General features: G+C 46.0%; 1 protein-coding gene across 2 annotated transcripts in view; it reads left to right on the top strand.

Moving 5' to 3' along the window:
- The first annotated feature begins 3413 nt into the window (after nt 1-3413).
- Nucleotides 3414-27502, top strand: part of REEP2 (receptor accessory protein 2) — a 47144-nt gene continuing 23055 nt past the window's right edge. For both annotated transcript variants that reach the window (XM_063447243.1, XM_063447242.1), the window contains exons 1-3: nt 3414-3648; nt 5300-5372; nt 11558-11634. In XM_063447243.1, coding sequence (XP_063303313.1) covers nt 3617-3648; nt 5300-5372; nt 11558-11634 — 182 coding nt within the window. In that variant the 5' untranslated portion in view covers nt 3414-3616. The remainder of the gene's footprint in view (nt 3649-5299; nt 5373-11557; nt 11635-27502) is intronic.

The following is a 27502-nucleotide window of genomic DNA, read 5'->3' as shown; positions in this document are numbered from 1 at the left end:
ATTTGTAGGGTGCAAAATAAATATTGGAGTTTTGGTAAAAGGAGCATCTTTACCACCGCTAATCTACCTAGCCATGACAAGTATTTCCCTTCCCATGACTGCAGGGTTGTGTCTATTTCTTTATGTAGTCTTTCATAATTAAATTTGAACAGGCTATCTGGGTTCTGAGTGATTTGAAGACCCAAGAAGGACACATAATCTGACCTCCAGTCTAAATTAAAATTAATTTGAAGCGTGAAAAGCAATGGGTCGGTGATATCTATCCCCAAAGCCAGTGTTTTTGACACTTAATTTATAGTATGAGTGTTTCCCATATTCTTTAATCTCTTTGAGTAGATTCAGCCAAGATATCTGCGGTTGTGTTAGGGTGAGGAAACCGTCATCTGCAAATAAATTGGCTTTATATTCGCACTCTCCAATGCGGACGCCATGAATGTATTATCCCCAATTCTGGCTGCAAGTGGTTCTAGCGCTAGTACATAGAGTAAGGGCGATAGCGGGCACCCCTGTCTCATCCCGTTGGTGATTTTAAATGGGTTTGACAGGAATCCCGCATTAATTACCCTCACAGTGGGTGCACTCTGAAGTGCTCTAACAACCACCAAGAATCCCTCTGGTATCCCCACTTTGACCATGACCGCCTCCAGGAAAACCCGGTGTATGCAGTCAAAGGCTTTCTCAGCATCTAGGGACAGAATTAGGGTTAGGGTATGATTATTAGTAGGGTTAGGGGTAGAGGTAGGGTTAGGGTTGGGGTAGGGTAAGGGTTAGTGGTAGAGGTAGGGTTATGGGGTAGGGTTTAGTGTAAGGGGTAGAGGTAGGGTTAGGGTTATGGGGTAGGGATAGTGTTAGGGGTAAGGTTAGGGTTGGGGTAGGTTAAGGGTTAGTAGTAGAGGTAGTTATAGGGTAGGGTTACGGTTATGAAGTAGGGTTAGGAGTAGTGTTAGGGGTAGGGTTAGAGGTTGGGTTAGGGGTAGGGTTAGAGGTAGGGTTATGGGGTACTGGTAGGGTTAGGGTTATTGGGTAGGGTAAGGGTTATTGGGTAGTGTTAGGGAGTGCTGAACCAAAGTGAAGTGCCGAAATGCTGAATTGCCGATGTCACGAATTTCAGAAGTACCAAACCAAATTTTTTGCCCATGCACATCTCTAATTTCAACCAGACCAATTGCCACAGGTGTATAAAATCAAGTACCTAGCTATGCATTCTGCATTTACAAACATTTGTGAAAAAATTTATTGTAATGAAGAACTAAGTGCATTCTAACGTGGAACTGTGATAGGATGCCACCTTTGTAATGAGTCAGTTTGTGAAATGTTATCCCTGCTAGACAGTGATGTATTTAGTATATGTGCTGCCCTAGGCATGACGGAACTCGGGCACCCCCTAATTTACATTTGCCCCACCCCTTCCTGTCAATGCCACACCTCTTCCTGTTAAACGACTAACACACACTTTGACTGACAGACACCCTTTCAGATACACTAACATACACACACAATGACGCATACACACACACTGACAGGCATACACAATCACTCAGACACACACACACACACATTCACTGACACTCACTCACAGACACACACTGACAGAAACACACACACACTCACTCAGACACACAGGCGCCCTCACAGACACAATCACTCAGAAACAAAAACATATTCACTGACAGACACACACACACTCACTCTCACTCACTGACAGACAGCCACACAGTGACAGTCACACTGACAGACATACACACACAATCACTCAGATACACACTGACAGACATACACACACAATCACTCACATACACACTGACAGACATACACACACAATCACTCACATACACACTGACAGACATACACACACTGACAGCCATAAACACCCAATCACTCAAACACACACAATCACTCAGACACACACTGACAGACATATACAAACTGACAGCCACACACACACACACAATCACTCAAACACACACTGACAGCCAGACACACATAATCACTCAGACACACACTGACAGACATACACAAACTGACAGCCAGACACACACAATCACTCAGACACACACTGACAGACTTATACACACTGACAGCCAGACAAACACTGATATACACACACTGACAGCCACACACACACACACACACACAATCACTCAGACACACACTGACAGCCAGACACACATAATCACTCAGACACACACTGACAGTCAGACAAACACAATCATTCAGACACACACATTCACTCAGACACACACTGACAGCCAGACACACACAATCACTCAGACATACACACACTGACAGCCCCACCTCCCCTCCCCAAAAATTAAACAATTACTTTTTCTATTTTAGTTTAAATCCACCCAGCCTCCCTACCTTTGGGAGTGCTGGGTGGATTTTTTTTTTTACCTAGGGTCCAATGGGGCTTCTGATAGGGAGGGAGGCAGGCGGTTGTGCGGCTAACAAAAAATCCAGGCGGGCGGCACTGGCGAGGGAGCACTGATTAGTGAGCTGTCTCTGCTCAGCTCCCTCATGAGCCGCAGAGTGATGCCGGGAGCCGGAATATGACGTCATATTTCAGCTCCTGGCATCACTCTGCGGCGTGCAAGGGAGCTGAGCAGATCTGTAGTTAGCTGCCGCCAGGCTAACAAGGTATTTTCCTGGACATTTGGGGGCGGCAAATAGTTCCCTGCTGCTAGATATTTTACAGTCAACTGCAAGTGGTATTATTGGAAAGAGGAACTATGTAGGAATAGCAGTAGTTAAGCCACAAAGTGGAAGACCACGTAAAGTCACACAGCGGGATCACACAGTGCTGAGGCGCATTGTGCGTAAAAGTAGCTAACACTCTGCTGATTCCGTAGCTGAAGAGATCCAAACTCCCACTGGCATTAATATCAGCACAAACTGTGTGGCGAGAGCTTCATGGAAAGCATTTCCATGGCCAAGCAGCTCCATGCAAGCTTCACATCACCAAGTATCATGCCAAGCGTCCGATCGAGAGGTGTAAAGAACGCCACCACTGGAGTCTGGAGCAGTGGAAACGTGTTTCTGTGGAGTCAGGGGCATCTTTAACGCGGGGCAAACGGGGCAGCTGCCCAGGCCCAGTTACTTCTGGAACCCCAATTACCCCTCCCCCCCCCACCCCCACCCAAAAAAAATAAAAGTGTAAAACTAAGAATTTTCATAGAAATAAAAGCACAACTCATAACTAGCTTTTAGTGTTTTAGTGTGCAATAATCACAATATTGCCTCCATACCAAGGCCATGGTCACAGGGGACACTGAGCCTGATGACCTTATTTTACTGATGTGAGAGTCCCAGCTCAGTATTGCTGGATGCTGCCAGTATCCTGGATTTATTGCCCTCCGACAAGAAGTATCTCATCGCCGAGGACCCTTTAAGGCTCAGCCACACCTCCCGGATTGCTGCAGAGACGTTGCCTTTAACGGCTCCCACCGGGTCCGGGATTTTAATGCCTCCATTTTATCCCGTTAGAGGCACCTGCTCCTGACCTCCCTGGCACCCAGTGGGTTAACACTGCCATCACTGCACCTGCACCTGGACCTGTCCATCCCTGGGAGCTGGGGCTGTGCAGGGGCTATAGGAGGGGGCTACTGGCACAGTCAGGATGGTGTCCTGGATCATCTCCCGGCTGGTAGTGTAAGTAAGGGGTTAATGGGGGTAATAAAGTATGGGGGGCACATGGGAAGAGCAGCCATGGTGACATTATTATTATTATTATTTTTAAATCATGTGCAATGAATTACTGGTTATAAATAATCTTATTAATGGGTGTATTTTGCATGCAGTGAATTTTATCATTTATAATTGTTTGTTATTTATTTAATAAGATGAATGCCATGGCCTGTATCAATACCCTGTGCACAGGGTGTCTGGCTGGCTCTGTAGGTGTGCACACAGTATGGATGCTGAGGACTAGTTCCCTGGATCCTTGCTGCAGACCATGGTGTTATTTTGTTACTCTGACATGATGCTGACTCTGTATTCCTCTGTGAAATTAGCCCATGTGTCATGTCATCTGAACTGTCCCTAATATATTGGATTTGGACACAGGCTGGATCAGAAGGCCCTGTCATTTTACCACATGGAGCTGCAGTGCCTGAGGCCATTGGATTTGATTATTTTTGTAGCTGCTTGATCCAATTAAACAAAACAAAAAAAAAAAAACAGATAATCTGGATATAAATCTGATAATTAACAAATTTCCCCATTCTGTCAGATGAATTCATATTTAATGCTGTATTATTATTATTTTATATATATATATATATTTTTTTTTTTTAACAGATGTTATTTTTGTTATCTAAGTGTTCTCTGCTTTTATCTGAGCTGCTGTATGTGTCAAGAAAAAAAGAAACCTTTTTCATAATTAAAAAAAAAAACAACCCAAAACTAAATCCTGGACTGTGATGTACCAAGTCGCATGCTAAGTTAATGTATTAAAGTAAAACTTTGCAATAAGATAGGTCACATTCTGTTTTATTGCAGTCAGCATTATTCGTAATTACAGCGAACTAGAAATCCAAATGGCAACATTTAGGCTGAAACAGACGCTGTGACTAGGGCTAATTTATTTATTTTTTTCCCCAAATCACCTGCATTTTGCAGTTTGGTGTTTCAATCACTACGATTCACCGTTTAATGAAAAAACTAATTATTTTTGACATTCCCACCCCTTTTCAATTTATGGATTTATTCACTAAACTGGGAATTGCAGGAAATAAATATTTTTTTTAAAAGGGCATTGCGCATATTTGGACAAATGAGATTAGTTGGGATTTTTTCAATTTGTCTATATTCCAGTTTGGCTAATTTAGATTATAATTAGCATTTCAGTGCTCCACAATACACAGTTTAGTGAATTAACCTTTATGTAAACGTTCCGGATTTGGCTAACTCTCATGGGATATGAACACATTCAGTGTCTGTGTACTTTATGAAAAGCTGCTAAACTGACACAGACCTGATGTTTTGTTGCTTCTATGTAGAAGCGACTTTTAGACAACTCAGCGAAAATATTTGCTTCATCGATAAAGTTAAAATAATGTATTTTTACAGTTACAAAAAACAATTAATGCAGATCTCTGTTAGAGCGGGGTGTATTTTTGCAGACTTTAGACTATAAACAGACTGAGGTGTTGTGATTATGCATACATTTGCAGGTTTTTCACTTTACTTTTCTTTTTTCCATTTTGCTTAATTCATTTCTATATTACGAGTGCAATTAAAAAGACCGACGTATTACGTGTTCTATTCATTGGATTAACTTGTAGCATTTTATTCCTTGCAGGTTGGTGTTTGGCACTTTATATCCAGCTTATTCTTCATACAAAGCCGTAAAGACAAAAAATGTCAAAGAATATGTAAGTTTGATAAGATAGAATATATATATTTTTTTTGTACAAAATTGGAAATACATTTGTGTCTCATTACTGTAGAAAAATATTTGACTAATATATTTTAGGGTCATTAATCTTAATGGAATGTTTATCAGGTTAGAAAGGAAAATATGAATTGAAGACTGTAAGAGGGTTATTCAGTAAAGAAAGAATTGCTGGGAATTCACAGTGAATTTCAAAATGGAGGCCAAAATTAGTGATTTAGAAAAATGTAACAAGTCTGTTCTGTTTTCAGTTCGGATATTTTGGGCTATATTTTGAAATTCACTTTGAATTCCTGGATTTTCGCTAATAAGAGAGATACATTAGTGAGCTCCTCCAGAGGTCATGCTTGCGTGACTTCCTCGCTGTTTCCTTAACTTGGAGAGGGATCTACCCTTTCATGATGATTGTACAACAAGTATGACCCAAGGGGACCATATCTTGTGGAATTAGTGGGATGTTCCTTGTTGTTCTGCAGTCATATATCCTATCTCACAAAATTAAGTTTATGTATTAGTTGCACATGACTAGGAACCCCCTTTCCATAGCATGGCCACACAGCAACACTAAAGCATCCCTCTGCCCCCCAACCCTCCATCCATGAAAGGGTTGAAAACCCTTTCGGTCACTTACAAGATTTCAGTGCCAATGTCGCACTGGTCCTTCGCCGACGTCAGTTGATGACACGCACGTACTAGGCCTTCCCCATGAAAAAGCATTGAAACAATACTTTCCTATAGGGGTTTTGCAAATGCAAAGTGTGGAGATGCCCAGTGTTGTTTCACAGTCAATCTTCATGAAGCTGCATGTACTACCTCTAGTGGATGTCTGGTAGACGGCCACTAGAGGCAGTCTTTGCAGTGCAGTGTAAACATTGCAGTTTCTCTAAAACTGTAGTGTTTTACATTGCAGGGCTAAGAGGGACAAGGACAATGCACTCAGACCCCTTCAATGAGAAGAAGTGGTCTTGGTGCCTATAGTATCCCTTTAATGTTTCACTCCTAAAATAAAATGCCCTATTTTTTATGATATTCCATACTGCAGTACAACATGTAAGAGAAAGGTCAAGTAACTTTACTGAGCGGGTTCATCCTTGGATCTTTGTCCCTTTGAAATGTTGAGAAATAGGAAGTTATATCAGAAACTATGAGGTAAATATGTTATGAATTAATAACTTTAGAAAAAATTAAAGGGTTACTTAAAAGCACCTTGGCCACTTCAGTGAAAAGCTGAGTTTAATCTCTTGGCTGCCAAATGTGTAAGACCACTAGCGTTCCGGACTGGATGACGTCAATTCTATGGCATTTTTTTTTTTTTTTTACACTCCTCAGCCAGTGAATGTCAACTGAATCAGGCTTCCAACTTCGCAGAAGTTTGTCACCATAGGAAAAAGCTAGCTTTGGAGCCCTGTGGGGACCCAGGTAAATGGACAAACCGTTAGTAAACAATTTGTCCAATTATTAGAAAAAAGGGCCAGGGTACTCCTGCTTGCTGTAACCCTTTAATGCTTTCTGCTGTAAATGACTTTTTTTTAGTACTACTTAAACCAAGTTTGGAAAGATAGTTTTCATGTGTTACTAGCTGTCATTTTTAACATTTAGTTTTACTTTTAAAGTTGCACAGACTATATCCTGTATCTTAAAAATAAGATTAACTTGAATAAGATTAACTTATTGTACAATGTTTCTCTATATACTCTCTTTTTTTGATGCTCCGAGTATCATATGGCAAAAATCTCTTATCTCAAAACACTGTAGATGTTTGAGTAAACAAACACTTGACTCTTACCTTTCCTTTAAAAAAAAAAAAAAAAAAAAATAGCTTAGTGTTTTGTTTTTTAAATCATGGAATGCAAGGCTAGCCCCTAATCATAAAATAATATAGCAGATGTGTTTATATAGTGCAATTCAGGGATACTGAAATTATAAAATGTAATTTTATTCTTTGTAGAAATAGTGGTGTATAACAATTATACACTATCCCTTATCTTAAATATTAAAGGAACACTATAGTCACCTAAATTACTTTAGCTAAATAAAGCAGTTTTAGTGTATAGATCATTCCCCTGCAATTTAACTGCTCAATTCACTGTCATTTAGGAGTTAAATCACTTTGTTTCTGTTTATGCAGCCCTAGCCACACCTCCCCTGGCTATGATTGACTGAGCCTGCATGAACAAAAACTGGTTTCACTTTCAAACAGATGTAATTTACCTTAAATAATTGTATCTCAATCTCTAAATTGAACTTGAATCACATACAGGAGGCTCTTGCAGGGTCTAGCAAGCTATTAACATAGCAGGGGATAAGAAAATCTTAATTAAACAGAACTTGCAATAAAGAAAGCCTAAATAGGGCTCTCTTTACAGGAAGTGTTTATGGAAGGCTGTGCAAGTCACATGCAGGGAGGTGTGACTAGGGTTCATAAACAAAGGGATTTAACTCCTAAATGGCAGAGGATTGAGCAGTGAGGCTGCAGGGGCATGTTCTATACACCAAAACGCCTTCATTAAGCTAAAGTTGTTCAGGTGACTATAGTGTCCCTTTAAAGACAGGGTCTGCAATATTAACATAAAAACTGAACTACCATTTTTTTTTCTATCCTGGTTATGGGTGTCTGTATGTAACCTGATGGTCTCTTTAAAATGCAACCACAATGTTAGACTAATGTTTTAGTCATGGTACCAACATGCAGCAAGTACAGTCACACTGAGCATCTGTACTATACAAGGCTTTTTGCTGATGAGCCTGCAATAATCTTTGAAGTGTACTCTGCTTTACCTGCTCCTTGACAACTAGAACATAGCTATGAATTGGCCTAAAAAAACTAGTTGCTATAACACGAGAGAGGAGGAGATAATACCGTATTCACTCTAAAACCTATTCAGATTTGCAAAATCACGTAATGTAGCTCTGGTGGACAAATTAGTTTTTTTGCCAGCTGAACGCCAAATCTTGAGCAAATGGATAAGGGTTGGTGGGCTTAACTGTAATTTTACAATGCGTTAAAAAGTTAGCATGCATATTTAGTTAGCACACATATATTTTCTGAAAGAAAATGGGTTAAAATTATGATCATTTTACTGAAGAAAAATTGAAGTACTTTATTTACATATTTTCATTTGTGTTTGATTTGTATAGCAGAAGGTTATATTTCTTTTCTCAGTAACAGACATTACAATCCTCTTTGTTATTTACAGCAAGCTTGCCATATTATCCCAACCTTTTCTAAACGGTTTGTTGTGAAATGCACAGATTAACCTATTTGCTTTCAAATATAAATATGTTTTGCTATTGCTCAGACAATTAAGGGCCCTCGTTGGCTCTGCAGGTGTTCTGTTCCCCTAACGTTCTGCATGTCTTGGAGGGACACTCTAAGTACAGTAAGAAGTAAGAACTAATATTGCTTATGATACAAGGGTGGTTTGGGTTTATTCCCTCCTGTTTTTTTGATTAATTATATTTAAGCACCCAAAGTCTGGACCTTCAACTGAAATTTCCACATTATGATCTTGGTGGCATGGTGCTTCTATCATCATGTCTAATTCACTGATTTGTAGTAGTCATAGTGTCTGAAATCTGTATGTGCGGCTTTTCGATATGAAACTCTGCAAATAGATTTTATCCCCTCTGCTACTAGTGTAACTCCATCTCCGGCAGCGTCATAGGGACATCAACAAGAATTCCTGGTTGGCTAATGTGAATTCTGTGCGATGGTGACATGCCCTCCACCCTCTGTGCTGCCCATGTTCCCCCGTTAGCCACCCTCGCTGACATCCCTTCTCTCTAGCGAGGGACATTGACCTCCAAGGAGAAGGGTCAAGCTGCAGGGTGGACTTGGGGCTGGAATGGAGGTAATTTTTTAAAAAAAAAATTATTGTAGTAACCCAGGAAGGTTAGACTTAGAGGAACACTCCAAGCACCATAATCACTACAGCCTACGATAGTGGTTATAGTGCCAGAAGAGTGCCATCCCAAGGTTAGACCATTAAGGACAGTTTCACTTACCTGGGGTCCACTGGGAACCAGTTGCCTCATACTTTGCCTCTGGAAGCTACTCTATTAAGCTAAGGATTTTGTTCATTGGCTGAAAGCACTCATCTGATGCTCTCCGCCAATAGAAAGCTGTGTCCCCCTGTAGCAGAATGTCCCTTTTTCCTTCCCTGTGTTCGGCTGTCTGTACCCCTCGTTCGTTTACCAAACTTCCATCTGTGTGGTCCCTGAGCTCAGTTCATTTACCAACCGATCACCCCTTCTGTTAACCTCAAATTGCTCCTTAAAGAAAGGGTTTCCCCGTAGTGTGCAAACAAACGGCGTCCATTTTGTCTCTCGAACGTGGGCAGCGGTATATGGTCGGCGGCGGCCTGGAACTAATTTCGGCTACTGGACTACGTGAACACCCGGTAAACTATTACCGCTGCCCATTCAACTTCCCGAACAAATAGGAGAACAGCGTTCTAAACTACCGAACAGGGGGAACATTCGTATGCTAGCAGCCAGGGGGAGCCTTCGTCGGCATTCGTATGAGAACTCCCGAAAGAAGACCGGTCAAAGCCTAAAATCCTCTGGAACTATTTTGGGGCTTCACCTCGGTCTAAACTTCACTCTAATGGCATTCCTAATTTACCGAACGGATTTGAGGGATATTTTGACAAAGTGGGCACTCAGATCCCTGCTATTCGGTGAACTTGCGTGGAGTTCTGAGCTATTAAAATGTTTTATGCAGTTTTTTACAATATTGTATATTTTCTTTACCTGGTAGATAATGTAATTAAAGAGTTGTTCTTGCTCAATTATCTCCCAGGCACAGAGGAGGAGTTTGTGAACTATTTACTTGTCCCTTGTCCCCACTCAGGTCCACCAGGGGAAAACCCATGGAATATAATTTAAGAAACCCCTTGCATGGGGAGTTGCATAAAAGCCAGCTGTGACTGAATAAAAATCAGTTGACTCCCAGAACTGTGTGCCGTCTAGTTACTTGGGGGATTGTGCCTTGGATTAGGGAACGGCCGATTATCGGTTTGGCCGATATTATCGGCCCATATTCTGTATTTTCAGCAATATCGGTATTGGCCAATAAAGATACCGATAATGCAGACCAGGGCCCCCATGAGGGTCCTGGGTGGCCCTGCACACTCTTGCTTACCTTTCCAGCAGCTTCCTTCAGCTCCCCTGTCTAAAGCTCGCGAGTTCCGCGGCCGTCAGAGCATTGCCACAGGTTACCATGGCAACACGGCACGCAGGCCGTGAGAGTTAAACAGGGGAGCTGAAGGTAGCTGCCGAGAAGGTAAGTAAGAGTGTGCAGGGCCACCCAGGACTGCTGTGCCCCCCCCCACCCCCCCAGGAAATGCCATATCCCCCCTCCCTGGCCAGGTAAGAAGCAGGGAGGGGGGACAAACAAAATGTAAAAAACTAAATATAAAAAGAAAAAGTAAAAAAAATACAAATGCGCCCCCCCCATTTTACACACATTACATACCTGCACAAGCACACACACTCTACATTCATTATATACACACACTGCCCAAACACACACACTGCATTCACTATATCCACACTACACAAACATACACACTACACAAATGCACACACTGCATTAACTAATCAAATACTCTCACTGCATACACTACACACACATTCTTAAAAACATAAACCATTCTGACTGGCATGTATATTCTGTGCATTTACTTTAATAAAAATAAAAAAAATTGCAAAAAATAAATAATAAACGTGTTCAGTTAACAGTATTTTTCAAAATGGTAAATGTACAAAGTATCGGTAAGTTATCGGCCTGAAACTTCACAGATTATCCGGGATCTGTATCGGCTCTAAAAAAAACAATATCGGTCGATCCCTGCCTTGGTTATCGTATTGCTTCCTCAGTTACAAGGAGTCTACAGCAGAGCTATTGATGCTGAATATTGGAGCTCCGCTACAACCCTTTTACAGGTCTCCTTGTAGACAAGAAGTTAGATTTCCAGAATTAAGTGGTTCCCAGAATTCTTACTGCTGTCTCTTGTATAGATAGAATAGCTGGTGTCTATAACATGCAAATCACTAAAACTAGCTTAATTTGTACACTGTAATATTAGAAACATGTGTATTAGTGTTGTTCATTTTTACATATATATTGTTTTTAACCTGGGTATAATTTCAATTGTCTTTCAGGTAAAATGGATGATGTATTGGATTGTGTTTGCGTTTTTCTCAACAGCGGAAACACTCACTGACATTATCCTCTCCTGGTAAGTAATGTCTTCTTTACCTAACAGGCTGTTCACAGACCTCAAATATGATTGACCTGTCAATAATACAATACAATTGAATAGTCATAATACACTTTTCCCATTTATTTTGTGTGTGTGTGTGTGTGTGTGTGAAAGGATGCTTTGGGAAGCAGTCAGAGCAGCTATTCCAGTAAACTGATTTTCTAAAAGCTCACACTGACCTGTCATCCACAAATCATCGAGTATTGATTAATACTGATATATTTACATCCTGGAGACCTTCTTCAAACATAGCATGGTATGGTAGCTAGACTGCGTGGAGGGGCTGTGCCGGTTAGATGACATGAGACACATGACACACTTTCTTGTCTTGCATGCTAGAAGTTGTGGGCCAACCATGTAATTTGAGGTATTGGGGCATCATTAGAAGGATTCTTTACTTATATGCCCATAGAATTGCTGTTACTCAGGAAGGTCAAAATTCTACAACACTGATAAGTTCAGGCATGGCAGATTTTATACAATGGAGTTGGAATTTCACACAATAGACAAGTATTTAGAGGTGGAAGCAGTAACTCAGTGATTGCACCCCTGGGTTTTAACATAATCCTAAATTTTGCTGAGTAAACCATTAATCGTATAATTGTCGGTATTTCCATCTAACATTGTTTCTGGGACGTTAAAATGAATTTAACAGTAAAAGTTGTTCGTTCACCAATTCCTCTGTATAGGAGTCCATGTTACAGATTAGTAAACATTTCACTGTTGAGTGACAGGAAAGGAGAATACGAAATGGTTAATATCGATCCATTTGTGGGACTATATGGGGAGGATGAGTGTGTGTGTTGCACACACATGTTGAAACTCTAAAGTTGATAGTTAGTTTCTCAATAACTACTCCTTTTAGGTCACAGCTTGTCCTTTAAATTAAAAAAAATATACTTGTATACTAACTACATACCTGAAATGGCTGCCCTGGCATACTGGTTTGTTTATTGGCGGTAGAGCAGAGATTCCTGTTCTTACACACACACACACACACACACACTGTCTTGTCTGTTGTTGTCCATGCTCCTGAGCAACCTGCCCTGACCAATTGTCTAATATACTGTCTGAGAATCTGAGTGTCCTGCCCTGACTAATTGCCTCATATACTGTCTGAATATAAGAAACCTGCCGTGACCAATTGTCTATTATAATGTCTGTCAATCTAGGCTTCCTGCCTTTGCGTGCCCCGTTACTGCAGAAGTCTCAGACTGTTTGTTTATTTTTTTATTTTATTTTTAAATGGCTTATCAGTTAGCCATTTAAATTCCAAACCTCTTTGGGAGGAGCCTGTAGTTGGAGTTGCCCTTGGTGATACCATTTTGGATAGTCCAATTCATTAACTCCAACAGAATTTTGTATATGCTTCTCAGGGATTCTGTATTGGTTTATTATTTTTAGAAAATTTCTACTTACGAGTGTTCCTAAACATAGCATGACACCCGTAAACATTTTGACTTGTATCTTCAATGTACACATCAATCTTGAACTATTAGATTGTTCACTGACTATCTCTGGGCCATATGCCCAGCTCCTTTCATATTCGTATAAATACTCTTGCAACTAGGAGGGCCATTTCAGATGGATTTGAATAGGTCTCATTTAGACCAATTTTTGGGGGAGAGTTTTGTAAGCTTCAGTAGAAAGTGCGCGTTCCAAGATGTAAAATGGCCAAAGAGGGCCATTTTGTTTTAGTGGTGTGGTTGTAGGTGTGCCATCAGAGTGCGGCTATTTTTAGAATATTTTTGGTGGCTTCATACTAAGAACCAATCACGTAGTGTAGTGCAAATAAACAAGCCTTCATCTTCTAACCTATTACAGGCTTTCTGTGGCTGCCCAATCACAAGCTTCCCAATGCAGCTCAATAAAAAGTCTTTGCAAGAGATACCAAGAAGTAACAGTTGTCTGACAGCCATTTAAGTATAACAAGGTTAATTCATAAAAGGGCCAATTTCTATTAAAATCAGCACTTTTTGTAAAATGAAAAAAAAGAGGACAAGCTTTTCACACAGAAAGCACTTCAGCAAGTTAACGTGCTTTAAGGGTCTGGGGTGACCCTTTAATGGTGTGTTTTTTTTTTTTCACTTTATTGCTCTGAAGCGTTGCAATACAATATTAAAAATCACAAATTGTGCTCTTACAAAATTCCATTTGTATAGAATATAACACAGGGGCAATCGATATACATTGTAAAGAATTTAAACACTTTAAAAATAGGCAACTGAGTGAATATACATTTGACCCTGTTGCCTTGATATGCTAGAAACTTTTTTTTTTTTTTTTTACATTGGTGAATCTGAAATTTTAAAAAGCAAGGCAAATGACATACAGCGCAAACATTTTGAAATAAACAAATTGTATGGTAAGGCCATAGTCAAGGTAAAGCTTTCAAAGAAAGACCATCCATTCAGACATCAATGAATTGACAATGCAAACTGTAACAGTGGCAATCAGCTGAAATTGTTTTCCACAAGCTGCAAAAAATACAGTGTACTTAAATGGATAATGTAGATGCTTTTTGCGTTATGTCCTATGTGTCACTTTTTTTGTTGTTGATTCTTTTAAATTGTTTCATTACAGTCAATGTCATTTTCTTTTTCTAATAAAAGCCGATTTAAAGCAAAAAATAAAAGTGCTCGCCACCTAAAGTAGTCTGTTGCATTAAAACCAGTAAACCTTAAAAAAAATATCCTTGATTTAAAGGACCACTCCATGCATCCAAGCAGTATAACCACTACTGCTTGCTGCTTGCCCCCTCCCCCTTTATGCTCCCTTTGTAGTAGTCAGACTATTTTAAAATGTTTTTTACTGACTACCTGTCATTCTCTATCTCTACTACCTCTGTTACTGTCCTGAGCTAAGCCCTGCATTGCTGGGCCTAGTTAATTGGTTGAGAGCATCAGGTGATCACTCTTACCCAATGTGTGCAGCCCTGCTCTGCACTATAATTACTGACCTCGGTGACGCAATGCAGAAACTTATAGAAAAGTGTTGAATTCAATGCTTTCTTGTAAGGAAGCTTAAACACGTGTGCAGCATTTGCCACATATGAACATTAGGTTCACAATGTTCCTCATTGTATTGGACCATCAAGGATGTCACAGAAGAGTTGAGCACCGAGCTTCCGCACTGGATAAAGCAAAACCGTAATTAAAAAAAAAAAAAAAGTTCTGGCTCTCTGAGTGAGTTATTGGTGGCGGAAAGAGGGGACTGGTGAATCCCCAACAAGAAATGAATCCATTCAAAAACAGTTTGGGTACTTATGATGGGGGACGCCAGCCCACCCCTAGCACCATAACCACTACAGCAAGCTGTAGTGGTTATGTTGCTTGGAGGGTTCATTTAATAAAATCATTTTCTCACTGGCAAAAATAAATCTAGATGCAGCTGAGCATTGATCTCTTAACAAGCATGACCTCACTTATAAGGACAAATAATGAATTCAGCCATTTCACCAATCTGATGGATGTGTCTGTAAGTAAGACATTGCAGTGCAGGTGTAAGGTGTAACTGTAGATCATGCGTTTTGCTAACTATTTATGCAAGTACTAGTCTACTCTGTGTATTTGCGAAGTAGAGTCATTTAAAGGAATAGTTATTATTTATTTTAGTTTTCCTGTTCATTTTCTACCTACAAATCATTCTGCTCCAATGTTTTAGGGACAAATACCATTTGAGTAGTTACAGTTGCCTTTATATAACATCAAGGACTCCTTCCCTGGTATCCTAAGTATCTGTTTAAACTGAGGACTGGAACTAGACAGAACAGTTAAAAATGGCCATGTGTTTTTTTTTTTTTCTTTCTTTCTGTTTTTCTAGAAATTAGTACTTACTAAAAATAAACATGACTAACTCTACTTCACACTCCCTTTAGCTCTCAGTCAAGGGTAGGCACTAGGCAGCCTTTGGCACTCCAGATGTTGTGGATTACATTTCCCACAGAGGCGGCTCTAGACTTTATGAGGCCTTAGGCGAAACACAAACATGAGGCCCCACTAACAAAAAAGTGTCACATATACACATTGATGCACTGTCTACCTGTGTATGTGCCTGAGAGTGTGTCTGACAGAGAGTATCCTTGTGTGTGCGAATGTATGTCTCTGTGAGCATGTTTGCGTTTTTGTCTGAGACCCTATGTGTATGGGGTAGCTGATGGTGAGAGGGAGCGGGGGGTGTGATGGTGAGAGGGAGCGGGGGGTGTGATGGTGAGAGGGAGCGGGGGGTGTGATGGTGAGAGGGAGCGGGGGGTGTGTGATGGTGAGAGGGAGCGGGGGGTGTGATGGTGAGAGGGAGCGGGGGGGTGTGATGGTGAGAGGGAGCGGGGGGGTGTGATGGTGAGAGGGAGCGGGGGGTGTGATGGTGAGAGGGAGCGGGGGGTGTGATGGTGAGAGGGAGCGGGGGGTGTGATGGTGAGAGGGAGCGGGGGGTGTGATGGTGAGAGGGAGCGGGGGGTGTGATGGTGAGAGGGAGCGGGGGGTGTGATGGTGAGAGGGAGCGGGGGGTGTGATGGTGAGAGGGAGCGGGGGGTGTGATGGTGAGAGGGAGCGGGGGGTGTGATGGTGAGAGGGAGCGGGGGGTGTGATGGTGAGAGGGAGCGGGGGGTGTGATGGTGAGAGGGAGCGGGGGGTGTGATGGTGAGAGGGAGCGGGGGGTGTGATGGTGAGAGGGAGCGGGGGGTGTGATGGTGAGAGGGAGCGGGGGGTGTGATGGTGAGAGGGAGCGGGGGGTGTGATGGTGAGAGGGAGCGGGGGGTGTGATGGTGAGAGGGAGCGGGGGGTGTGATGGTGAGAGGGAGCGGGGGGTGTGATGGTGAGAGGGAGCGGGGGGTGTGATGGTGAGAGGGAGCGGGGGGTGTGATGGTGAGAGGGAGCGGGGGGTGTGATGGTGAGAGGGAGCGGGGGGTGTGATGGTGAGAGGGAGCGGGGGGTGTGATGGTGAGAGGGAGCGGGGGGTGTGATGGTGAGAGGGAGCGGGGGGTGTGATGGTGAGAGGGAGCGGGGGGTGTGATGGTGAGAGGGAGCGGGGGGTGTGATGGTGAGAGGGAGCAGGGGGGTGATGGTAATGTGAGCGGGAGCGGGGGTGATGGTAATGTGAGAGGGAGTAATGTGAGAGTGAGAGGAGGTAATGCGAGAGTGAGAGGGGGTAATGCGAGAGTGAGAGGGGGTAATGCGAGAGTGGGGGGCTAATGTGAGAGTGGGGGGCTAATGTGAGAGTGGGGGGCTAATGTGAGAGTGGGGGGCTAATGTGAGAGTGGGGGGCTAATGTGAGCGTGGGGGGCTAATGTGAGCGTGGGGGGCTAATGTGAGCGTGGGGGGCTAATGTGAGCGTGGGGGTGTAATGTGAGAGTGGGGTGTAATGTGAGAGTGGGGTGTAATGTGAGAGTGGGGTGTAATGTGGAGGGGGAGGCTGAGGGTGGTGACGGAGGGTTATGCTGAGGGTGGTGATGATGAGGGTGGTGGGGGGTAATGCTGAGGGTGGTGAGGGGCGATGCTGAGGGTGGTGAGGGGCGATGCTGAGGGTGGTGAGGGGCGATGCTGAGGGTGGTGATGCTGAGGGTGGTGGGTGGTGAGGCTGAGGGGGGTGATGTTGAGGGTGGTGGTGGGTGGTGAAGCTGAGGGTGGTGAGGGGTGATGCTGAGGGTGGTGGGAGGTGAGGCTGAGGGTGGCGGGGGTTTATGGGGGATGGTGAGGCTGAGGGTGGTGGGGGTGAGGCTGAGGGTGAAGGGGTAATGGTGAGGGTGGTGGGGGTGAGGCTGAGGGTGGGGAGGGGTGATGGTGGTGGGGGTGAAGCTGAGGGTGGTGGGGGGTGATGGTGGTGAGGCTGAGGGTGGTGGGGGGTGATGGTGGTGAGGCTGAGGGTGGTGATGGTGGGTGATGGTGGTGGGGGTGAAGCTGAGGGTGGGGAGGGGTGATGGTGGTGGGGGTGAAGCTGAGGGTGGTGGGGGGTGATGGTGGTGAGGCTGAGGGTGGTGATGGTGGGTGATGGTGGTGGGGGTGAGGCTGAGGGTGGTGGGAGTGAGGGTGGGGAGGGGGTGAAGCTGAGGGTGGTGGGAGTGATGGTGGGGAGGGGTGATGGTGAGGGTGGTGGGGGGTGATGGTGGTGAGGCTGAGGGTGGTGATGGTGGGTGATGGTGGTGGGGGTGAGGCTGAGGGTGGTGGGGGTGATGGTGAGGGTGGGGAGGGGTCATGGTGGTGGGGGTGAGGCTGAGGAGGGGTGATGGTGGTGGGGGTGAGGCTGAGGGTGGGGGGGGTGGGGGGTGAATCTGAGGGTGATGGTGGTGGGGAGTGAGGCTGTGGGTGGTGGGGGGTGATGGTGGTGGGGGGTGAAGCTGAGGGTGGTGGTGGTGGGGGTGAGGCTGAGGGTGGTGGGGGGTGGGGGGTGAATCTGAGGGTGATGGTGGTGGTGGGTGGTGAGGCTGAGGATGGTGGGGGGTGATGGTGGTGGGGGGTGAAGCTGAGGGTGGTGGTGGTGGGGGTGAGGCTGAGGGTGGTGGGGGGTGATGGTGGTGGTGGTGGGTGGTGAGGCTGAGGATGGTGGGGGGTGATGGTGGTGGGTGGTGAGGCTGAGGGTGGTTGGGGGTGATGGTGGTGGGGGTGAGGCTGAGGGTGGTGGGGGTGATGGTGGTGGTGGGGGGTGAGGCTGAGGGTGGTGGGGGTGATGGTGGTGGGGGGGTGATGGTGGTGGTGGGGGTGAGGCTGAGGGTGGTGGGGGTGATGGTGAGGGTGGGGAGGGGTGGTGGGGGTGATGGTGAGGGTGGGGAGGGGTGGTGGGGGTGAGGCTGAGGGTGGTGGGGGTGATGGTGGTGGGGGGTGAAGCTGAGGGTGGTGGGGGTGATGGTGGTGGTGGGGGGTGAGCCTGAGGGTGGTGGGGGTGATGGTGAGGGTGGGGAGGGGAGGGGTGGTGGGGGTGAGGCTGAGGGTGGTGGGGGTGATGGGGTGATGGTGGTGGGGGGTGATGGTGGTAGTGGGGGTGATGGTGAGGGTGGGGAGGGGTGGTGGGGGTGAGGCTGAGGGTGGTGGGGGTGATGGTGGTGGGGGGTGAAGCTGAGGGTGGTGGGGGTGATGGTGGTTGTGGGGGGTGAGCCTGAGGGTGGTGGGGGTGATGGTGAGGGTGGGGAGGGGAGGGGTGGTGGGGGTGATGGTGGTGGGGGGTGATGGTGGTAGTGGGGGTGAGGCTGAGGGTGGTGGGGGTGAGCCTGAGGGGGGTGGGGGATGATGGGGAGGGAGAGCCTACCTTTCCCTGGTGGTCCAGTGGGCTCCCTGGTGGTCCGGTGGCCACTGCTCACGGTCTGCAGCTCCTCAGAGCTGCAGACTGTGTAATCTCGCGAGATTTCAGAGCGTTGCCGTGGTAACCCGCGGCAATGCTCTGATTGGCCAATTCTCGCGAGTCACATGGTCTGCAGCTCTGCACACTGCGGAGCTGCAGACCAGTGTCTGCGGTGGCCGGCCTGGCAGCAAGGAGGGGCCTCGCACCCGGCGGCATACCGGGCAAGCCGCCGGGCCCCCTCCTGGTGTCAGGTCCTCGGTCACTGACCGAGGACCTGACACACTCTGCCAACAGGCGGTTTAGGCGGCCGCGAGGCCCCCGCCAGCGCGAGGCCTTAGGCGGCCGCCTAAACCGCCTAATTAGAGAGCCGCCTCTGATTTCCCATATTAATCTTACAGCCATACGGATGGCAAAGCATCAGGGTAGATGTAGTCCACAATAACTGGAGTGCCAAACGTTGCCTACCCCAAATTACACAATTCAGTTTTCAATGCACCACAATTTATATTCCAGTGAACAGACCCTGCTGGGGAATTTCTGAGAAAATTAAAAATATGTAAATTATTAAAATATCCAGTCATTAAGAATATCTGAGGTGGGGAATTGTTCCGATGTTATTTTGGTCTACAATTTGCTATTTAGAAAAGCTAGTGAAATATAAAGGGTAGATTCACAAAAACCTGAAAAAATGGTGCTTGTGGCAAGTGCCTTGTATGTCTTATATTAAGTATAAGCAGTATAGGAGACCTAGCATTTCATATTTGTGTCCAGTACCTCTGCGATTTATTAACTTTACTTACTCGACCAACCCTGCCATGCTAAACAACTTCCAGTGAACATTAAAGGCATAGAAAGGCTCAGTAAACTATTGAGAGAGAAAATATTAACTTAATTCCATGGTGCATGACATGTAAGATATCATTGCCCCTCCTGTCTGATACAGTGGACAGCTAGAGGGAGTTAAGAGATGATATATATTTAAAAAGACACTATACATAAGAACACCCAATCAGAGGAGAACTACAAGGCACTACTAGATGCCAGAAGCGCACTGAGGGACATCCTACAACAGAAACTTCAATTTACGATCCGCAAATCGCAGCGCTTCTTCTATGAATACTCGAGTAAATGCGGTCGACTCTTGGCCCGGATGCTGCAAAAGCAACGTCGTAAGTGCCAAATTACGAAAATACAACACAGAACCCAAGGTGTAACTCAGCTCCCAGATAAGATCACAGAAGCATTCCATAGCTTCTATAGTGACCTGTATAATTTACCGCCCAAAGATGGGGAAAGGGACCACCACCGGCAGGATGAACGCATAAGTAGCTACCTGCAACGCCACATCACGGAAACCCTAAGCGAGGAGGTGGCGGACAGTCTGGAAGCGCCGATCACTCTCGAAGAACTACAGGCTGCATTGAAGGGCTCTAAACTGAATAAGGCTCCTGGCCCGGACGGTCTACCACTCCGCTACTTCAAAGAATTCGGGGAGGTGCTCTTGCCCAAACTTCTCATAGGCCTCAATTCCATACTGGACGGTAACACGCTACCCAGAGATGCCCTCACGGCAACAATTGCGGTAATCCACAAGGAGGGTAAGGACCCCACTAATTGCGCAAGCTACCGGCCAATCTCGCTCCTGAATGCGGATTTAAAACTCTTCACGAAAATCCTAGCGACTCGAATGAAAGGAGTGGTGCCTGTCTTAGTCCACCCGGACCAAGTGGGGTTCATCCCTGGAAGGGAGGCGAGAGATAATACCACACGGGCCCTAAATGTCATCCATGCGGCACGACGCTCCAGGCTGAAGGTCCTCCTCCTTTCCACCGACGCGGAGAAGGCCTTTGACCGGGTGGACTGGCGTTTCATGCTGGCAACTCTCCGAGCGATGGGCTTTGGCCCCCACCTCATAACGTGGATATCATCGCTTTATACGATACCCTCCGCTAGGATACGGGTTAATGGCGCTCTGTCTGAACCAGTACAAATCCACAATGGTACGAGACAGGGGTGCCCACTGTCCCCCCTCCTGTTTGCCCTCTCCCTGGAGCCGTTCCTGGGGGCGGTCAGACGGGATGGGGGTATTAGGGGGTTTACCCTGGGTGGGCAGGAGCATAAGGTAGCCGCATACGCGGACGATATGTTATTCTTCGTCAGCGAACCCCTGGCCACCCTCCCGAATCTCCTGAGGGCCTTCGCTGAATACGGGCAGGTCTCTAATATGAAGCTGAACACAGATAAATCGGAGGCCCTGCCCGTTACGACTGGAGAGGGAATGACTACACATCTCAAGACTCAATATGCATTCAAGTGGTGCCCCGTTAAAATCAAGTATCTGGGGATCTGGCTGGCCACTGACCTGACTCGGATGTATGCCCACAACTTCGAACCCATGATCCACAGACTACGGTCGGACTTGGTGCACTGGTCGGGTCTGTGTATTTCCTGGTTTGGCCGGATGAACGCAATAAAAATGAACCTTCTACCGCGACTACTGTACCTGTTCCAGGCCATCCCCATAGGCATACCACAGATTTTTTTTCCGATCAATGGATACAGCCATTACCAAGTTTGTGTGGCAATCAAAGACTCCCAGACTGAAAAGGCAACACCTCCGCCTGCCCAAGGCTCAAGGGGGAGTGGGGCTCCCCTCACTTTTCGACTACTACAGGGCAACCCACCTCCAACGCATAGTAGACTGGCATGTACCCAAATCCAATAAGCGATGGATACAAATGGAGAAGGCTCAGATGGCTGGAACGCTCCCGGCCGTGGTTTGGCTTGGGGACCCCTTAGCAAGTGAACACCTACGTGGTCACCCGCTCGTTGGGGCGACCCTACGAACCTGGTATCGCATCAGGATCACCCTCACGCTGACCACCACCCCGAGCCCACTGACGCCGATAACGCATAACCCGGAACTAGCGGGAGGACTCTCACCACAGGACATCGCGACCTTCGGACTCTCGGAGTGGACGTACATGCGACAATGGTGCGAAGGGGAAGAGCTGAAACAACTGCTGGATTTGATGCCGGAACGTACCCCTACAGGCCTCGATAGGTTCAGGTACTTCCAAACTAAAACCTACTACCTAGCCCAACAGGGGAGGCGACTATTCCATAGACCCCTCACAGAATTTGAACAAATCTGCACGAAACGCACACATCTGTGTAGAGGAATCTCGAACCTCTATGCAATGCTTCTGTCGTCGCAACAGCCGCTACGCCTCAATCATATAACGCGCTGGGAAGAGGGCTTGGGGGTGAAGCTGTCGGACCTTCAATGGACTAAAATCCACGTCTTAACACACCAGAGCTCCCTGTGCTCCAAACAGCAGGAGCTCAATTTTAAACTTCTGACCAACTGGTACAGGACCCCAGCAAGGATTCACAGGATGATACCAACGGTCCCCGCGACCTGCTGGCGCTGCGGAGAAGAAGACGGCACGGACCTACACATCTGGTGGTCCTGTAGGCTCATAGTCCCGTACTGGCAACAAGTTCACCAGCGGATCACGAACATCATAGACCCGGATCTCCCGTTCCAACCGCTCCCGATGCTCCTACACCACACGTCGATATCCATATCGAAATACAAAAAATCGCTAACTAAACATCTGCTGAACGCTGCTAAATCTCTCATCCCTATGAAATGGAGGACAGCGATGGTACCCTCTCCACAGGAATGGATGGCCAAAGTGGAGGTGATCTGCGGGATGGAACAGCTGACGGCTTCACTGCACGGAATCACAGAACGTTATCTACAAACCTGGACACCCTGGTTAATGTACATATCTGGAAGGTAGCTGGGGTAAATGTTACCCTTTGGCTTACAGTGCAGATAGGTCGAGCGACAATAAGGGATATTAAGCTCCTTCGATTAGACTGGGAACCCTCGGTGCGCTCGGCTGGATGCCTGGGGAGACTTGGGGACGAGTCCTCGTCCGCCATCACCTCGGGTTGAGAACCCCCCCCTCCCCTCCCAACCCCCCTTCCCCTACCTCACCTCTGGTGTCTACACACGCCACGGTTAGCCAGAACCGCAATAGCCTACAACTATACACGTTGCTTAGCTCCTCACACTTCACGGCCCAAATTACACTCGACTAAGGCTGAGCCGCTAACTCGGACACATGGTAAGCATACACAGTTGGACGAGGGCGCACTGGCTGAAACGGAGAGGCATGCCGAGGTCTCGGACCCCGAGGTCCGCGGATACTCTGTAGACCGATACTTATGACTGCCCCACAAGGACTCCATGCGTCCGAGGCCTTGACAGTGACCCACCAGACGTATGACTACCCCCACAGAAACCAACACCAGACAACTACAGTCCCATGTGACGCTCTGACCTAGACTCCCATACCCCTGGGAGCTTAGCCACCACTGCATAAGTAGAGGACAGAGTCGGAAGACAATGTAACAAGACCTGACTTGCCCATGACAACTACACCGGTAGTAGAAGCGGTATTCCTCAAACTCCTGAGTTATGGAACCAATTTATAATATATGTTTGTATTGTTGTATTTATACCTGTAATACCTACTGCTTGATACCGAATTTATGTTATTATCCTGTACGTCATGACAACGGGTTACCTTTCCCACGCAAACACAAAATCTAAGCAGAGATTGCAGCCTTTAAACGTTAGTATAGGGGTAAAGGGCTCATCTTAGCAAGTATCTCTGACAACGGGACAAGCTATAAAAAGATAACTGCACATGGTGGTCGGAGACAGGGATTTACAATGCCTAATTTGCATATCAGCCCTTTCTCCGAGACAGAACAGGCATGGGAAGAGGACCCTGCAAGTTGAGATGTTAAGGGATAACTGTGAGACATGGTCAGGTGGGAAAACCCTACCTCAGTTAGTCAGGCCGAGCCGTAATAGGGAATGTCACATACGACTGCTGTTCAAGAGATTTTTATAAATAGACACGTACAGTGTGACACGATGCATATCGGAACTGCATATTTACCTGTTCAATGTAAATCCTGTATAATGTATAACGTGAATTAACATGTATACCCCTACCTTTATTCTGTACCCCTTGAAAATTCCTTAATAAAAGAAAGATTGACTATAAAAAGACACTATAGTCACCAGACCAACTGCAGCTTATTTTGTATGTTCTGGTGAGTATAATCATTCCTGTCAGGCATTTTGCAGTAAACACTGTCTTTTCAGAGAAAATGCAGTGTTTAAATTACAGCCTAATGATAACTACACTGGCCACTCCTCAGATGACTGCTAGAGGTGCTTCCTGGGGCAGTGCTGCACAGTGTGGAGCACTGCCATTCAGTGTCTCCACCCTCTGCATGCAGACACTGAAATTTCCTCATAGAGATGCATTGATCCAGTGTATCTCTATGAGGAGATGTTGACACTATGGGAAAGGGGGGGGGGAGAACACTATGGGAAAGGGGGGGGGGTAGAACACTATGGGACAGGGGGGGGGGAGAACACTATGGGACAGGGGGGGGGGGAGAACACTATGGGACAGGGGGGGGGGGAGAACACTATGGGACAGGGGGGGGGAGAACACTATGGGACAGGGGGGGGGGGGAGAACACTATGGGACAGGGGGGGGGGAGAACACTATGGGACGGGGGGGGAAACTATGGGACGGGGGGGGGAGAAAACTATGGGACGGGGGGGGGAGAACACTATGGGACGGGGGGGGGAGAACACTATGGGACGGGGGGGGGAGAACACTATGGGACGGGGGGGGGAGAACACTATGGGACGGGGGGGGGAGAACACTATGGGACAGGGGGGGGGAGAACACTATGGGACAGGGGGGGGGAGAACACTATGGGACAGGGGGGGGGGAGAACACTATGGGACAGGGGGGGGGGAGAACACTATGGGACAGGGGGGGGGGAGAACACTATGGGACGGGGGGGGGGAGAACACTATGGGACAGGGGGGGGGGGAGAACACTATGGGACAGGGGGGGGGGGAGAACACTATGGGACAGGGGGGGGGGAGAACACTATGGGACAGGGGGGGGGGGAGAACACTATGGGACAGGGGGGGGGGGAGAACACTATGGGACAGGGGGGGGGGAGAACACTATGGGACAGGGGGGGGGAGAACACTATGGGACAGGGGGGGGGGAGAACACTATGGGACAGGGGGGGGGGGAGAACACTATGGGACAGGGGGGGGGGAGAACACTATGGGACAGGGGGGGGGGAGAACACTATGGGACAGGGGGGGGGGAGAACACTATGGGACAGGGGGGGGGGAGAACACTATGGGACAGGGGGGGGGGAGAACACTATGGGACAGGGGGGGGGGAGAACACTATGGGACGGGGGGGGGGAAGAACACTATGGGGGAGGGGAGGGGGGGAAAGAACACTATGGGGGAGGGGAGGGGGGGAAAGAACACTATGGGGGAGGGGAGGGGGGACACTATTGGATTGGGGGGAGGAAACAGTATGGGATAGGGAGGGGGGGGAGAATACTATGGGACGGGGGGGGGACTAGAGGGGTGGAGAGAGGAACATTAAACAGGGGGGACCCCTAAGGGACAAGGGACGTTTTTCATGTCAGATTAATTAAATTTATTAAAAAGTGTAATATTATTAAAATTATAGGAAAACAACTTTTAAAAAAATCAGTTGGGGAAAAAAGTTGGTTTCGGTTTTCGGCCATGGGCATCCAGAATTTTTGGTTTCGCCCCAGAATTTTCATTTCGATGCATCCCTACTTAGCCCCTGACCTGCCTCCTTCACAGGCTCAAGAGAAAGCATTGTGACTGGCTCATAGAATCACTTCTGATGATGTCAGCCAAACAGGCAGATCAGGGACAGAGCCAGCAGCTGCAGACTTGAAAAAAGTAAGATTTTTCTATATTTAGGGAAGCAAGGGGAGGGTCAGGGGGACTAGGTGGTGGTTTTAATACTATAGGGTCAAGGATACATGTTTGTGTTCCTGATCCTATGGTGTTTGTGACGGTAGTAGAAAATATCCCCGTCAAGCATTCCCTTCTTCCCATAAAAGTAAAATCACCCAATATTCCACAAGTAGAAATATCCCTGGAATCGCCAAATAATCCACACATGAGCCAAAACTTAATGCTGGAACAAGACTGATTTACTGGCACACAGAACTCACAATTTATGCAACACAAAACTCCTCCTCTGGGCCAGGCTAGATAATTGAGTTTTAGCAATATACATAGCTCAATTATCTGCTGGCCAGAACATTTACAGTTTAACATACTTTTTACCTAACATTCATAACTATAAAACCATACATCACATTCACATAAAAATTACATATTCACAATCAATCCATTCAGGGGAACAACATATTGAAAAATGGCACGAATCAGACCAGGGGTTCAAAAGTTAATAAAGTATCTTTTAAAACCCCTGTCAGCATGGCTAAATCTGGCTTAAGCAGATTTTATAGCGGCCTCTATCCTGGAGACAAAGGGGGAAGTAATTCAATTATCCAGGGCTAGAGGCAGACTCCATTAACCACATGGTTACAAAAAGACATAAAACACTTTAAAATACATTCATTCTTGACATTTGGAACCGAACAATATAGACCTTAAAATAGCAGGGAGAGAATTAAACTGAAGCATATAGGCAATTGCATAAAAGTCCTTCACAGTGTTCCTTTAATATTATAACATGAAGATTATATTAAGATATGACAAATTTGAAAGAAAGTAATACTTTAACAGGGCTTGAAGGGTTCCAGAAATATTACTTAGAAACATTGCAAAGTTGTATGAAAAGTATTGAAGGCTGTTGACCTTCCAAATACAGAAATACATCTAAACATTATATTGAAAAATGTTCAGCCCTCACAGATATGCAGAATATCCATGGGAAGGTCATTTTTAAAGGAACACTGTAGTAGTTATTGTGCCAAGAGTGCCCTTGCACCACCCAATATAAGTAGTCAAATCGTTTTCTAACAGTCTACCCGAGGCCTGCAACATGCCCTTTCCTTTTCATGGCTTAGAGCTGGAAAACTCCTACTTCCAGAGGTTTTGTTAGCCGTCCTAAGCGCAAATGGTTTAAATACATACCTTGCGGATGGGAGATGGTCAACCAAGTAAAAAAAGTTTGAACAATATTATAAAAGGTGTAAGAGGATAATGGTGTGTATTTTTAAGATGCATGCAGTATTGAGCAGCTATGACTAATGTAAAACAAGTCACTGAGTCTTCTTCTGTGGGAAACATCCTGTATTAATATTAGTTTGATTTTTTTATACAATTGATAGAGTGATCCATAATTAGATCCATGCCATTAGTTGAATTTACTAACAAGGTCCTCACTGCTCACGGTCCTACTGAAGCATGTCTAAAGCCTAATCGGCTGTGACGCGGCACATGGCCTAGAATGGCATGATTCTCCAGATACAAGTTTGTTTTATCCCACGTGAAGTACCATGAGGTTTTAAAGGGATTCTGTGTTCTAGAAGACAAATCTGCAACAAATGTTCCGATTCAAAGAATATACATACTAAAGATTCATACAGGGTTATTTACAAAAGTGAGAATTAAAAGGGAATTTCAAAGTTAAGAGAATTTCTCCAGCTT

The sequence above is a fragment of the Pelobates fuscus genome, chromosome 3 (genome assembly GCF_036172605.1).
Source record: "Pelobates fuscus isolate aPelFus1 chromosome 3, aPelFus1.pri, whole genome shotgun sequence".
In the NCBI taxonomy this organism is placed as follows: Eukaryota; Metazoa; Chordata; class Amphibia; order Anura; family Pelobatidae; genus Pelobates; species Pelobates fuscus.
Note: the sequence above shows the minus strand (reverse complement) of the source record. Positions and strands in the feature narration are given on the sequence as shown.